General features: G+C 56.8%; 1 protein-coding gene across 2 annotated transcripts; it reads left to right on the top strand.

Annotated features, from left to right (window-relative positions):
• The first annotated feature begins 511 nt into the window (after window positions 1-511).
• ARHGEF15 (Rho guanine nucleotide exchange factor 15) lies at window positions 512-11,889 on the top strand. Of its 2 annotated transcripts, none has more exons than XM_014864104.3 (16): window positions 512-648; window positions 2,660-3,330; window positions 3,618-3,950; window positions 4,196-4,250; window positions 5,121-5,179; window positions 5,281-5,492; window positions 5,607-5,767; window positions 5,943-6,095; window positions 6,239-6,368; window positions 7,995-8,069; window positions 8,173-8,265; window positions 8,348-8,508; window positions 8,605-8,757; window positions 8,914-8,996; window positions 9,363-9,467; window positions 10,234-11,889. In XM_014864104.3, the coding sequence occupies exons 2-16, from the start codon at window positions 2,709-2,711 to the stop codon at window positions 10,383-10,385; spliced, it is 2,547 nt and encodes an 848-aa protein (XP_014719590.3). In that variant the 5' UTR covers window positions 512-648; window positions 2,660-2,708; the 3' UTR covers window positions 10,386-11,889. The 2 variants fall into 2 exon arrangements, with proteins under 2 accessions (XP_014719590.3, XP_070338460.1); XM_070482359.1 differs by lacking the exon at window positions 512-648 and adding an exon at window positions 1,098-1,191.
• The last annotated feature ends 2,848 nt before the right edge of the window (window positions 11,890-14,737 follow it).

The following is a 14,737-nucleotide window of genomic DNA, read 5'->3' as shown; positions in this document are numbered from 1 at the left end:
TGTGTGTGTGTGAAGGTCTGGCCAAGGCAGGCACCTGCGCGTGGGTAAAGGCCCCCAGAGTTCATAACTGCCCTTGCGTCTTCCTCCCACTATCTTGCTTCCCAGGCTGGGGTGTGGCTCATTCCACCCCCTCAGTTGTTTTTACGACACACTCCCTCAGCCCTGGGAATTCAGCTTCTCAACCATAGAGCAAATTAAAGGTGAGGGGGACCCCTACCCCCACTCCACCCAGGGGTACTGACTCCCAGCCAATCAACATCAAAGCCTCTGAGTGGGACAGGGAGAGGCAGGGGGCTGGGACCGAGAGAGACAGGAATGGAGAAGGGTGAGCGGAAAGGGGTCGAGCAAGCATCATACCCACTTGGAGGAGACAGGTCTCAGATCTCTCTCCCCACCTCCCCATCTCCCAACCCCCATCCCGGCCCTCGCTCCTCCTCTCCACACACACACACACACACACACACAAGCCTGACACAATGGCCGGGTGGGGCTGAGGAACTGGCTTCCTCTGCGGAGATCTCAATCTGGGCCCTCAGTTCCCGCCCCAGAAACACAGGAACAGACACTCGGAGACCTGGCCCCATACTCCTTGCTCCAAGGGGCAGGCAGGACAGGCTGAAAATAGAAACTGCTTCCAAAAAGATAAAGGTAAATTTACGGGGAGCTACTGCAGAGTTAGGGAGGAGAAACCTGGGGTGGGGGTCCCTTGGTGTGAAAGAACAGGCTGGCTCACACCCAGGGGGACAGCTTGGAAGCTAAAGGGACAGGCTGTCTTGCGAGGTGTGGGAGAGATGGTCAGATATGCCCTGGAGGGACACCTACACCATCCCTTAGCTGATACAGAGGAGTCTAGATGTCCATGCCATGCCACTAGCCCAGCCCTGTGCCAATGCCACCCCATCCTCACCCCACCCCTGTCCACCCCCATCCACACAGCAATGCAGAAGGAACGTACGCATACAGAGCAGCCCACTCTCCACGCCTGAGTTTAGCCTTTCCCTAGACCCTGTTAACCTCCAGGACCCGGGGTACCGGGTCCCTCACATCTTCCAGAGCCTCAGTGTGCGCATGTGGAGTGTGGTGTGGTTTGGTGGGGGGGGGGGTGTCCGGTTGGGAGGAGAATCCAATTCCTGTTTCCTGCCCCTACTCACTCAGCCCTGGGAGGTGACTGAGAGTGGAGAGGACTCAAGGGTGAGTGCTTGGGCCGAGTACCTGGGTCCCTGTGAGAAGCCTGAGTGGGGGGTGGGAAAGGAAGTAAATTCAGGCACCTGAGAGGGGGTGGGATCCCTGGGGGGGGGCATGACTGGGGAGGAGCTGGGCAGCTGGTGAGGCCACTGCCTGGGTCACCTAGATAAGGGGCTTCCTGCCAGAACACAGAGGCCATTGAGCTGCAAGACTCAGTCTATAGCCCCCAGCCCCCACCTCGCATCATTTCTCAAGAACCCAATCTGAGGCCTGGAGGGGTCTGACTCTCTTGCTGACTCCTGAAGGGAGTCTGGGGGTGCCCCCATCTCCCAGCCCTGACCCCTGCAGCCTCTTCAGGATCACAGCCTCCTTCCCTGAGGGAGGAAGTGAAGGCCAGGCCCCAGCGTCCTGGCCGCACTGGTCCTCACCTTCAGTCTGGTCTCCCAACCGCCCGCCAGGAACCCTGGCAGGACTCCGGCTTCCACTGAGGCCTCTGTCTGTGACCAGATGGAGGGACAGAGAGCAGGCAGGGAAAAGAGGATGGGGCGGGAGAGACCATGCCCAGGGCCTCCTGGTCTCTTGGGGTCAGTGGCTCCAGGAATCTTCGTGGCAGGAAAAGGAGACTAAAAATAATCCGGAAAGGGAGAGTCCGGAGAGAGGAACTGGGAAATGGGGGGCGGAGGGCCCACTGGAGCGGGGAAATAGTGATGCATCCCTCATCGCTCAGGCATGAATGCACGTGCACAGATGCACACCACTGCACAAAGGCCCCACACAGACAGTACATGGCACACATGAAGCCTTGCAACCCTCTCCACCACACACCACACACTGTATACTCCACTCACTTGCTGCACACCTGCCCAGTAAGCACACAACAAGTATACTCTCGGAACACACATAACACCCCATTCACATAGCACCAGGGACAGCACACACACACCATGTCCACACACACTTAAACCACACACACAAACCTCCACAACACACATTACAGACACACAACACAATTCCTCAGACAGACACGTCGTGGCAATGCCGGCAAGCCCAATTCCCCTTACTGATCCAGTTCTCTTGCACTCCCCCCCCGCAACTGGAGTCTCCACCTACGTGCCCCCACCCCAGCTTCACTGTCTCTTCTGGCCTGACTGTGGCAGCAGAAGCCAAAAGACTGAAAAAGAAATGGAAATGGAGTCTGGGAGGGCCAAGAAAGGCTGCCTGGGGCGGGGGGGGGGGGGGGGGGGGGGGGGGGGGGCTGTCCAGGGGCCTCAGAGAATGGATGGAGAAGGAAAAGGAAGGGTGAGAGGTGGAGAAGAGAGAAGAGAGTGGAAATGAGAAGGAAGGAGAGGATGTGCGCCAGCCTTCCCTCCCGACTCCAACGGCATGGCTCATTTGCTTGCAAATGATTTCTGCTGGCCTCAGTCTAGCCCCCGGGGGCACTAAGGGTCTCTCTTTCTCCCTCTCTCCTCCTCAGGGGATGACTCCAGCAGAGTACCCCACTCCTTTGAAGAGCTCAGAGGAGGATGTCAGCCCAGTCTCTTCCTGCAGCAACACCCCCTACCCAGAAGCCCCCTCGGATCATCCGCCCCCGGCCCCCCTCTCGCCCCCGGGCTGCCCAGTCCCCAGGGCTTCCCCACAATGGCTCCTCTCCACAAGATCCTCCCCTCACCTCCAATGATGCACCATCCCCAATGTGCACCCCCATCTTCTGGGAGCCCCCAGCCTCATCCCTCAAGCCCCCTGCCCTTCTGCCGCCCTCAGCCTCTAAAGCCAGCCTTGACTCCCAGACTTCCCCAGACTCGCCTTCCAGCACCCCTAGTCCAGCATCCCGGCGCTCTGTCTCCCCAGAACCTGCTCCCCGCTCTCCAGTTCCTCCACCCAAACCCTCTGGGTCACCCAGCACACCTTTGCCCCTGCTCCCCACGGCCCAGGTCCCGGCCCAGGTCCCGGCCCAGGAAGGCTCTGCCTCGGCCCCAGGCACTGTGCGGAGACTGGCTGGCAGGTTTGAATGGGGGACTGAAAGTAAGGTCCAGGCTGCGGACACCCTGGAGCCAGGTCCCCAAGGGGGAGTGGAGGTGAACGGGGAGAGAGAGACTCCCCAGGGCACCCTCACCAAGAGTGGGTCCCACGAGAATGGTGCTCCAGGTAAGCATGTTGTAGGTCTAGGGTGGGCTCAATCCAGCTCGTCTTTTTTGTTTTCAGTGCTGTAAGCCTGGGTACTCAGGGGCTACCTTTGCAAAAGTGAATTTCATGTTTGGAAAACCTGGTTTCCATATTCCTGGGGGTTTGAGGAGAGTCAGGCTTGAGGAGACAGATGCCTGGGGCTGGACTATGCTCCCACTGCTGGGCAGGTTAAGGGGAGGATGGAGGCCTGGGGAGGGTGGGACCAGGCCCTAAGGGCCTTCTCCTTAGGACACCCCTGTCTCCTACAGATGCTGCTCTGGTCTGCCCTCCCTGCTGCCCCTGTGTGTGCCATGTATCCCGGCCTGGCCTGGAGCTCCGATGGGTCCCTGTGGGGAGCAAAGAGGACGGTCCCAGGGCTCCCTGCAGGGCCTCCCCACTGCGGACCTCCCGCTCCCGCCCTAACCCTCCAAGTATCAGTCACCCGCCAGTCGTCCTCACATCCTACCGCTCCACTGCTGAGCACAAACTCCTGCCGCCCCTCAAACCCCCCAAACCAACTCGCGTCAGGCAGGACGCCACCATCTCTGGAGATGCCCCACAGCCAGATCTCGATGCACTCTGTGAAGATGGAATCCAAACAGGTATAAGGCCTGGGGGAGTGGGATCTCTGGGCTAGGAAGGGAAGGGGTGGAGGTGGAGTACTCTAAAAACCAACAAACTACAACCCCTAACAGGCCCTGGGCTTTTTGTTCCTCCATCAGCAACTACTCTGGGGCTGATGGGAGTTGTAGTTTTTATATTAATAGTCTCTGCTGGGGTCAGAGTCAGGAGCCCTGGGCTGGGGATCCTGGAGGTTTGTCCTCTTCACTCTGGGTTCTCTCTCCAGGAGACAGTCAGGATGAAGCTCCTCAGAATGCTCCTCCAGCAGCCATGGAGGGCAGGTACCTAACACCCCGACCCTGACTCCTACCTGAGGGCGGACTAACCTTCAGGTCCAGCTAAATCCCACCTCCACAAAGGTGGAGTGAAGGGCTGGGGCTCTGGAGATAAGAAGTCCTGGTTCTAATCCCAGCTCTGTCCTTTATTAGCTATGTGACCTTATACAAGTCACTTAACCCTTCCGGGTCTCAGCATCCTCATCTGTGAAATGGGGGTAAGCATACCAACTACTTCTTAGAGTTGTTGGGGTAGGATGATGGTAAAGAGCTGGGGCCATCGTAAGTGCTCCATTGCAGTTCCCCGACTTTGAGCCTCTATTGCAATTATTGTCTGCAAAGCCATTTGACAACCATGAACATCTCTTCTGTGTTATCTGGGCCTGTTAATCACTTTAGATTCCCCACTGCTACCAGAGTTAATCCGAGTCCATTCATTTATCCAACAAACATTTACCAGTGTTCATTCTCCCAGGTTTTTATCTTGGGTGAATGGGTGTGTGGTGGCGCTGATGACCAGAACAGGTAGTGGGGAGGTGTAAGAGTTTGGGTTTGATCATACTGAGTTTCACTGAAGCACAAATAGGACATTCCAGACAATGGTTGCTACATGAGAGGGCTGAAGAAAGAGACTTGGAAGTCTCTGGTACATAGTGGTTGAGATGATAGCAACAGATGGAGCCCACTTAGTTCAGGGCCTCCGATATAACAGGCACATTAAAAAAATCTGGGGTTTGGTCTGGGGAGCCGTTAGGGTCCCTGCATACAACCTGCATGTGGGTTGTGCACTCCTTCATGCTCTCACGTGAATAGCACCCCCCGGAGGTGTGCAACAGCGGGGACTCTGGAGGACTCCATCCCTTTCTCTCTCCACAGGGACGAGGAGGGGCTGGACGAGCTGAAGGGGCAGAACTGGGAGCTGCCCCTGCAGGATGGTGAGGGCCTCTGGACGGGGGGCTCATTGCCGTGACCGTCGAGCAGTGGGGAAGGGTGCTGGGGCACTGGACTTTCCTGATGTGCTGTGTCTACTCTCCAGAGCCCCTGTACCAGACCTATCGAGCAGCCGTGCTGTCAGAGGAGCTGTGGGGGGTCGGTGAGGATGGGGGTTCCTCTCCAACTAATCCTGGAGAAGCTCCCACCTTCCCACGACCCCCTGGCCCTCGCAACACACTGTGGCAGGAACTTCCAGCTGTGCGAGCCAGCGGCCTCCTGGACACCCTCAGCCCCCAGGAGAGGCGCATGCAGGAGGTGGGCACCCCTGAGGTCTGGCCGGGCGGAGCTGGTGTAGGGCAGGAGTGTGACCTGCACCCTAGGCTGGCTGGGAGCTGGGCTTTTGGCCATTGCCCTGCCCTTCCTCCTCAGAGCCTGTTTGAGGTGGTGACATCTGAGGCCTCCTACCTGCGCTCCCTGCGGCTACTGACGGACACCTTTGTGCTGAGCCAGGCCCTGCGGGACACACTCACCCCCCGAGATCATCATACCCTCTTCTCCAACGTGCAGCGAGTCCAGGGAGTCAGTGAGCGGTCAGTGGGGTCCCGTCCTCTCAGCAAGCCAGGCCCCGGGCTGCGGGGACTCCTTAGCTTTCTCCCTGTCCCAGGGCCTCCCTTCCATAGGCCCAGTTGGTGCCCCGACCTTCCCTTGAGAACCGGGAGACCTGGCTCTCTGCCCCCTCCATTGCTTGTGCCCCCACTCCTCCAGGTTTCTAGGGACGTTACTGTCCCGTGTGCGCTCTTCCCCCCACATCAGCGACCTGTGTGACGTGGTGCATTCCCACGCGGTGGGGCCTTTCTCGGTGTATGTGGATTACGTGCGCAACCAGCAGTACCAGGAGGAGACCTACAGCCGCCTCATGTGAGTGCGCCCGAGGCGGGGGCCACGTCACCCTTGTGGGAGGAAGCCGAGGGCAGGCGTGGGGTCCAGGCCAGGGCAGCCGGAGGGATCAGGGCCTCGAGGCAGACGAGGCACACGCCAGCCGCCTGGGCCTGCCTCTGCAGGGACACGAATGTGCGCTTCTCCGCTGAGCTGCGGCGGCTGCAGAGCCTCCCAAAGTGCGAGCGCCTCCCGCTGCCGTCCTTCCTGCTGCTGCCCTTTCAGCGCATCACGCGGCTCCGCATGCTGCTGCAGGTACCGGCGCTCGCGCCTTCCCTGCCCTGCCACCCCGCTGCAGAACGCTCCCGGGGCCTCCTGCCGCTACCACCACTTCCCACCCCATCATGGACACAGGAATCCCCTAAATCAGGACTCCTCGTCTGGGCCTCTCCATCCAGGGCCCACTAAGCACGACCTGGAGCTACCCAAATGTCTCAGGGAGCAGACTGGGCACAGGAAAAGAGCCTCTGGCTAGAGAGATGAGTTTTAGACTTAGCTCTGCCACTCACCCGAGTGATCTTGGGCAAGTCCCTCATCTGTCTGGGTCTCAGGGGTGTGTGGTGAGTGGTCTTTTCTCCTCAGCTGTATCTTTCCCTGTATGCCTTCCCAATGGGGGTGATACCACCCCCACCGAGGCAAAAATTCATTCTTTGGAGGGGTAAAAAGAAATCTTAAATATTCCAATGGTTGTAGTACTCTGAAGGGCCATGGTACATAAATAGATGTACAGTATATCTGTGTATTAAAGTTTCATGGTGGGGAGGGCAGTGAGGGAAAAAATGCCTGAAAAGGCTCCTTAACAGGATGATACTGAAAAAAAAAAGAAAAGAAAAAAAGGCTGAGAAACACTCTGCTATTGCAGGGTAGAAACTTCTCCCTAAACCAGGTCACCCGGTGTGGGGATCTCATGTGAAGAGTCCCTAACTAGATTATCAACGTCTTTATTCCTTATTCAGCTTTATATATCCCGAGCGTAGACCACATAAACATAATAATCATAATCATAATGGCTACACAGCTACTGAGTGCTCTGTTCTAGACGTGGCTCTACGTGCTATACGCCCAGTTAAACTTGCCAACAGCTGTAGCTAGGAACTATTATTGACCCCACTTAAAAAAAAAAAAAATAATCATTTTATGTTTTTTTTTGAGGAAGATTAGCCCTGAGCTAACATCTGCCGCCAGTCCTCCTCTTTTTGCTGAGGAAGACTGACCCTGAGCTAACATCTGTGCCCATCTTCCTCCACTTTATATGTGGGACACCACCACAGCATGGTGTTAGCCAAGCGGTGCTGTGTCCGCACCCAGGATCCGAACTGGCGAACCCTGGGCCGCTGAGGCGGAATGTGCGCATTTAACCACTGCACCACTGGGCTGGCCCCAAACCCACTTTATAGATGAAGAAACTGAGGCACAGAGAGGTTAAATAACTTGCCCTAGGTCATACAGGTAATAATTGATGGAGACAAAGTTTAAATCCAAGCCCTGTTCACCACTGTGCTATATTGTTTGTACTGATAGTTATGGTTAATAATTATTAAAATAATAGCAACCCTCTTTGCAGCATTTATTATGTCCCAAGGACTATGCTAAGTACATGATTACCTCGAATCCTCACAACAATGTTATTGGTATGCTAGGTGAGAATTACCCCCAATTTGCAGATGGGGAAACTGAGACTCAGAGAAGTAATGTGACTTGCTCAGGGTTATGCAGATGGTGAGTGGTGAAGTCTCTCAGCCTTATTGGGGCTGGTCCCCCAGCTCTGTAAACTCCAAACTAAGCATTTTGCCAAGACAGGCAGGGTGCTCTGAGTTGTAGCCCCTCCAAATCCCAGGGCTGTGGAGCAGGAGCCCAGTGACCCTTCCTCCTTGTCCCCAGAATATCCTACGGCAGACAGAGGAGGGGTCCAGCCGCCAGGAGAATGCCCAGAAGGCGCTGGGTGCTGTCAGCAAGGTGAGCAGCGGGGATGCTAGGGCCAGGGAGGTGACGAGGCAGTAGGGAGAGATGGAAGGGGTGGAAGGGAGCAGGGGTGGGTGACTCGGCTGCCCTTACCCAGATCATTGAGCGCTGCAGCGCGGAGGTGGGGCGCATGAAGCAGACTGAGGAGCTGATCCGGCTGACGCAGAGGCTGCGCTTCCACAAAGTCAAGGTTAGTCCCTGCCCAGACTCCCCACCTTCCCTTTCCCCACAGTGCTGGGAAGAAGCCAGACCTCCTCCCTGCTTCCTCGCAGGCCCTGCCCCTGGTCTCCTGGTCGCGGCGCCTGGAGCTGCAGGGGGAGCTGACGGAGTTAGGGTGCCGGAGGGGGGGCGTGCTCTTCACCTCACGCCCCCGCTTTACCCCCCTCTGCCTGCTGCTCTTTAGTGACCTGCTGCTCATCACTCAGCCCAAGAGGTGGGTCCCAGGAAAGGAGGGAGCCCAGGCAGAGGTGGGGAGGAGGAGTCCAGCTGGACCTCTGCTCTCCCCCTCAACTCCCTCTTTCCTGGGCAGTGGGCAGCGGTTACAGGTTCTGGACTATGCCCATCGCTCCCTGGTCCAGGCCCAGCAGGTTCCAGACCCATCTGGGCCCCCTACATTCCGCCTCTCCCTTCTCAGCAACCACCAGGGCCGCCCCACCCACCGGCTACTCCAAGCTTCATCCCTGTGAGTTGTGTCTCCTTCAGAAAACATCCTTGAGACCCCCACCTGACCTTTCAGAGCCCAGCACCCTCCTCCCCAGTCTCTCTCCTCCGAAGTCCCTGCCTAACGCCCAGGAGGATCTGCTGGACCAACTGTGACCCCTCCCTCTATCCCCCCCAGATCAGACATGCAGCGCTGGCTGGGAGCCTTCCCTACCCCAGGCCCTCTTCCCTGCTCCTCAGACACCATCTATGAGGACTGTGGTGAGTATCTTCTAGAGAGGAGGAGGGAAGGGAAGTGACTCTTAAGGGGAATATGGGGGAGAAGCTAAAAAGAGTCTTGATCCTGGGCTGGGCTGGTGTCATAGTGGTTAGGTTCACGCACTCCGCTTCAGTGGCCCGGGATCCGTGGGTTTGGATCCCGGGTGCAGGCCTAGCACCGCTCATCAAGTCATGCTGTGGTGGCATCCCACATAAAATAGAGGAAGATGGGCATAGATGTTAGCTAAGCGACAATCTTCCTCAAGCCAAAAGAGTAAGATTGCCAACGGATGTTAGCTCAGGGCCAATCTTCCTCACACACACAAAAAAGAGTCTTGATCCTGCTGTAATGTCACCCACCCCAACCAGACTGTTCCCAGGAACTCTGTTCAGAGCCTTCTGCACCGTCCAAGACCGAGGGACGGAGTCTGGAGTCCAGGGCTCCCCCCAAGCACCTGCACAAGAGCCCTGAAGGTGAGAGACTCATTTATTTATTCATTCAATAAATATTTATTACGCACCTACGAGGTGCCACTTGCTATTCTAGGCACTGTGAATCGAACAGGCAGAGATTCCTGCCCTGCTGGAGCATGCAGTCTAGTGGGGGAGAAACAATAAAGAATAAACAAGTAAATTTTATAGTGTGTCTGAAGGTGATAAGTGCTATGGAAAAACAAAAGTGGAGCAGAGTCCAGGAGGTCAGGAGTCCCAGGGTTGGGTAGGGTTACAAGTTTAAATAGGGAGTTGAGGTGGGCCTCATTGAAGAGGCACCATGCGAGCAATGACTTGATGGAGGTGAGGAATCTAGGCACATGTTATCTGGGAGAAGACTGTTCTAGTCAGAGGCAAGAGTCAGTGCAAAGGTCCTGTGGCCGGTGTTTTTCAGGAACAGTAAGGAAGTCAGTGTGGTTAGAGGGAGTGAGGAAAGGGGAGAGAAGCAGATGAGGTCATAGAGATACTGGAGACCAGTTCATACGCGTCCTTGCAGGTCCCTATAAGGACTCAGGCTCTGAGTGAGATGAGCAGCTACTGCAGGGCTTGACAGAGGAGTGACAGTGACCCTTTTTGATGCTGCTGTCACCTCCACCTCCAGTGGCCTTTCTACCATTGCTCCAGGCTTCCATACACTAATTCCTACACTCACCATGACCCTCAGGCATTAGACCTCATGGTGCCACCTTTCCCTCCTGACCCGTCCCCTGCCCTGGCCCGACTTGGGCCCCTGTCTCTCTTTCCCCAGGCTGGCTGAAGGGGCTTCCTGGGGCCTTCCCTGCCCAGTTGGTGTGTGAAGTCACAGGGGAACACGAAAGGAGGAAGCACCTTCGCCAACACCAGAGGCTCCTTGAGGCTGTTGGGCCCTCTTCAGCCACCCCCAGTGCCCCCCCACCCTAATGCAGCCTAGGGAGGGGGCACAGGTTGGGATAGCTGCAGCATGGCATGGAGAGGACAAAGCCCATCCATCCACTGGATTCGCTGTCAGTGAAAACGCTACCTCTAGTGGCAACCAACAGGGACTGAGCTTCAGGACAGAGCAGCCAATGAAAACAGGGCTGGCAGAGCCCAGGCAATGATGGAGAATGAGGATGGCTTGAGGGTATTGCCAGTGGAGACAGAGTGGACAATGGGTGCCGAGCTGGCTATGCCCTTGGCCAATGAGTATCCCTGCGATGGTCACAGACAAGGAAGATGAAGCTAGGTCAATGCATTTAAAAAGGGCCGAGCTGGAGACAAACTCCTAGGATTAAAATAGCCAACAGTGATGAGCAGGGACCCATCCAGCCAAAGAAGTTAGTGATCCAGGCCCAAGAGACCAGTAGTGACACTGCTTGGTTTTATCGCAATGACCTGTCCTGTCCTTTGAGTCTGGGAAGTATTAGATTCCATTCCCAGGGTGCCTCCTGTGCCCCCTCAAGCCACTTCTCTTCTGGAATCCAGAGTGTGTTTCTCAGAGAACCCGTGTGTGTGCGTATGCATCAGAGAAGGTGATTCTGCTGAATGTGGGGTGTGGTCTTGGCCCTCTCCCAGATGACTGAATGCTCCATTTCTTCCCTCATCCTCCATTTTTCCTATTATTCTCTCCAAGACACTAGGTCTGAGCTCCAGAAGAGAATGTGCTGGGTGTGGCTTGGCAGCCAGAGGCCAGAGCTGGGGAGGAGAGCCCCGGGTTCTGGGTCTCTTGGAGGCCAGGGCTCCATGACAGTCAGAGGGTTATGTTATGGAGCAACCAAGCAGCTGGCAGAGGAGCCCAAGGGACTGAAGATGGCCAGCAGCTGGGGCCCGAGGCCCCTTGAAGCCCACAGACCTTTCTCCTTGCCCCAAAACTTGGCCTCCATAATTCCTGCCTACACATCCTCCAACCTGAACTATAACCAGTTGTCCAGACTCAGCCTCAGGCTTTGGACTGACTCTGAGTCCCAGCTTTGGGTGAAGAAATGGAAGCTGTGGATCACTGGCCAGCTGGTGAGCCTCCCAGGCTTTCTTGCCTTCATCCTGGTCCTCTCAGAGAAACACTGGGCCAAGCAGTGGGCAGAGAACAGAGAGCCAGTGTTGCTGCCCAACTTCATCCAGAGCATCTGCTTCCAGATGAGAAACTGCCCCCACACGATGCCAGAAGGAGGTGAGGGATGAGACAGAGCGGAGCAGATACTTGCTGGCGAGTGGGGGCCCAGGCCTGGCACAGAGCCTTCCCTGAGCTAGGCCATCAAACCTTCCCTCCAGGTCACGCATGGCAACTTGCCCAGGACAGAAACTGCTACGCTGACCACAGGAGGTGCAGGGACTCTGGGAGACTCAGAGGGAGAAAGGCCTGGCATTTGGCATGTCCATGACTTCGGAGATTCTCCTAGCATGGTGCCCGGCATATGAGAAACCCTCAATAAATGTTGGTGGAGCTGTATTGAGGCTCTTCAGGGGAGTGTGTGTTTCCAAATGTGGCTTTATAAGGGGGGGTGGGGCTGGTGGGAAAGGGATTCTCTGAGAGCAGGTGTCAGTTCTGCTGGGAGCTGGGGCTTGGAGACCAGGTGCAAGGCCTGAGTGTGTTGGCCCACTCAGCTCCCGAGGGAGCCAAGGCGGTGGCGGTGGTGGTGGGTTTGCAGATGCTGGGGCAGAGGGCTCCTGCAGGTTGGGGAAGAAGAAGAGGGAGGACCAGGTATGGCTGGGGCCCCAATAGGGGATGAAGGTGCAGCGAGGACAGAAAAGGCAGGTGCTCAACAATACAGGTCCTTTACTGAGGAGCCAAGCATCTCTGTGTTCAATTCAATTCGACACCTATTTATTGAGTGCCTTCTATGTGCCAGTCACTGTTCTACGATCTGGGGATGCAGAGATGCAAAAGCCAAGGGCCTTGCCCTCGAGGTGCCTACATTCTGCGGGGGCAGGGGAAGCACAATTACCAAGTGAACAAATTAATAAGTAAGATAAAATTAGGTAGCAGTGAGTGCTGTGAAGAAAATACAGCAAGGGCTGTTATACAGAATATTGTGTGTGTGTGTGTGTGTGTGTGTGTGTGTGGCTTTGGGCAAGACCCTGGAGGAGGTGACATTTGAGCTGAGACCCAAATGACTAAGGAAGCAGCCCTGGGAAGATCTCGGCAAAGAGCATTCCAAGGGTGGCAACAAGAGGGCTGAAGTCGAAGGTAGTGGTCGTGGGAGGGAGCTGGGGCATGAGCTCCCTCAAGGTTCCTGGTGGGGGGAGCCCCTCCGCACTCTGCTCCGCGCCCCGCCCCCCAGATACTCAGAGAGACAGACAGACATCCAGAGGCAGACACAGAGCTACACATGTGCCCCATATACATTCCCTCCCAGCTCCTCACCCCTCCCTGAGTCCTGCTGCTAAGAAAGTCCCCATGCTCCAATTCAGAGGTTAATAACAGGATAATGGGGAGATGGACACCAGATAAGAGTTGTTTTGGGGACATAAATGCACATAAAATACAACCACATGTTCCAAACAGAGACTGAAAAGACAGGGAGGGAAGGACTACCATGTTTCCTGACTTCCCGGGGTGGGTGTCTGTTATCTTAGAGACTTCTTTCCATTTTGGAGTGACCTGAGTGCGTCTGTGCTGTCCTGGAGGGGTCTGCATTCTGCAGGCCTGTCTAAGGAGGGCTGAGGGGCATGAAGCACAGCTACACGGGAAGGGGGCGGATGTGAGGGAATGAGGACCACCAATGTGGAGAAAGTGGATGGGACAAGGAGTGGGGCCAGAGAAAGGAGGACAGAGGAGGAGGCTGATGGGGGGGCAGTACAGGCGGTACAGGACGCGATAGGTGACTTGGCTCATCCTAAATTCTCTTCCTCCCTCTCCCCCGCACCCTCTGCCAGGCATCTACCTCTCTGCCATAGCTGTGTACTACCTCCTGCTGGTGTCCATCATCCTCTCCGTCCTGGTTGCTTCTGGCCTTCCTGCCCCCCTGGGTTGCCTTCTGCAACTTCCTCGCAGGTGTGGCAGGAGGGTCCCTGGGAAGAGAAGTCGCTCGGTGCTGCCCTGTCTGGCATTCCAGGCATGGTGAGGGGGGGTGGTGGTAAGGGTCAGTACAAATGTCCCAGGTGGTAGAGAGGTTCACTGACCCACTTGGGGAGTCCTGGATCTATTACCCCATTCCTTCACATTCTATCACGCTGGGGAAGGTGAAGGACGAACATTTTCACAGGCTTAGGAGAGACACAAGTGTGCCCCAGGTCTCAGGGAGGTGCCTCAGGGGACAGGGTGGGGAAGCTGGGCCCCTGTTGGGAGTCTGTCTCTCTGAGTTGGTATGTGCTTTCTCCGCTCACAGCCCTTCTCCTCATACTCGTGGCCTCCATATTTGTGGAGTCCATGATAATGCAGGTGGCGCAGGGCACTGACCTCTCTTTGTGCTAGCCCTTCTATGGGCTCTGGGTCAACACTGTTGTGGCCATTATTGCTGGCGAGCTGAGGGGGGTTGCAATCACAACCATAGGCGATGGGTGGATGAGAGGAGCCCTGCTTCTCCCGGCAGCCTGCTCACTAGCTCTCTCACCTCTCCTAGTTCCACTGACCCCTCCAGCCCACTTCCTGTGATCCTTTGCAGAGCCCTTCAGCCTGGCTTTCTGTCCATCTCTAAAAGCTTCTTTCTCTCCTCCCTCCTTCCTCTCAGGGCTCCTCTCTCTCTTCAGCTACAGGGCATCTTTGTGCTGGTTTCTGTTTTGGGTTGGCCAGTTCACCCAGGCCGGCACACCATACCGGTGCAGGAGGACTTCTCCACCAGCCTGATGAACTCCCGAAGGCCACCCCGACCTTGCTCCCCAGCACGCCCTCTCCAAACTACCTCAAACTACCGACTCTCCACCCTCCAGCGCCTCAGGCCACACCAAGGGGGAGCAAAGCGGCTGAACTCCCCGAGGTTTCGCTCGGATCCAACCAAGACGACCGGCCCCCTGAGGGGCGTGACCGGGACCTCCCTGGCTCCGCCCCCAGTGGTTGGCCCCGCCTCCAGGCGGGGCTCGGCATCTCCCGGCGCTGCTGCTCTGGCTCTCTGCAGCCCACCCAGGCCGACAGGGCGAGGAGGGCTTCCCGCGCAGGGCCTCAGCAGATCTTCGGGCGCGGCTGGATCTACTGGTTCTCAGCGCTCGCCTCCCACGCAAGGCAGGGCCTGGCGCTGGCCGGTCCCCGCCGAGGAATCCTTGAGATGTCGAGGCGCGGGCTCTTCGTCGGCACTCAAGCGCGCCGATGCCCCCTCCGCGCCGGCGAGTGCTGGGCGCCGCTCCCCGCGCCCCTGGCCTTG

Source organism: Equus asinus, chromosome 13 (genome assembly GCF_041296235.1).
Source record: "Equus asinus isolate D_3611 breed Donkey chromosome 13, EquAss-T2T_v2, whole genome shotgun sequence".
NCBI lineage: Eukaryota > Metazoa > Chordata > Mammalia > Perissodactyla > Equidae > Equus > Equus asinus.
The sequence above is the reverse complement of the archived record's forward strand: the minus strand, read 5'-3'. Positions and strand labels throughout refer to the sequence as shown.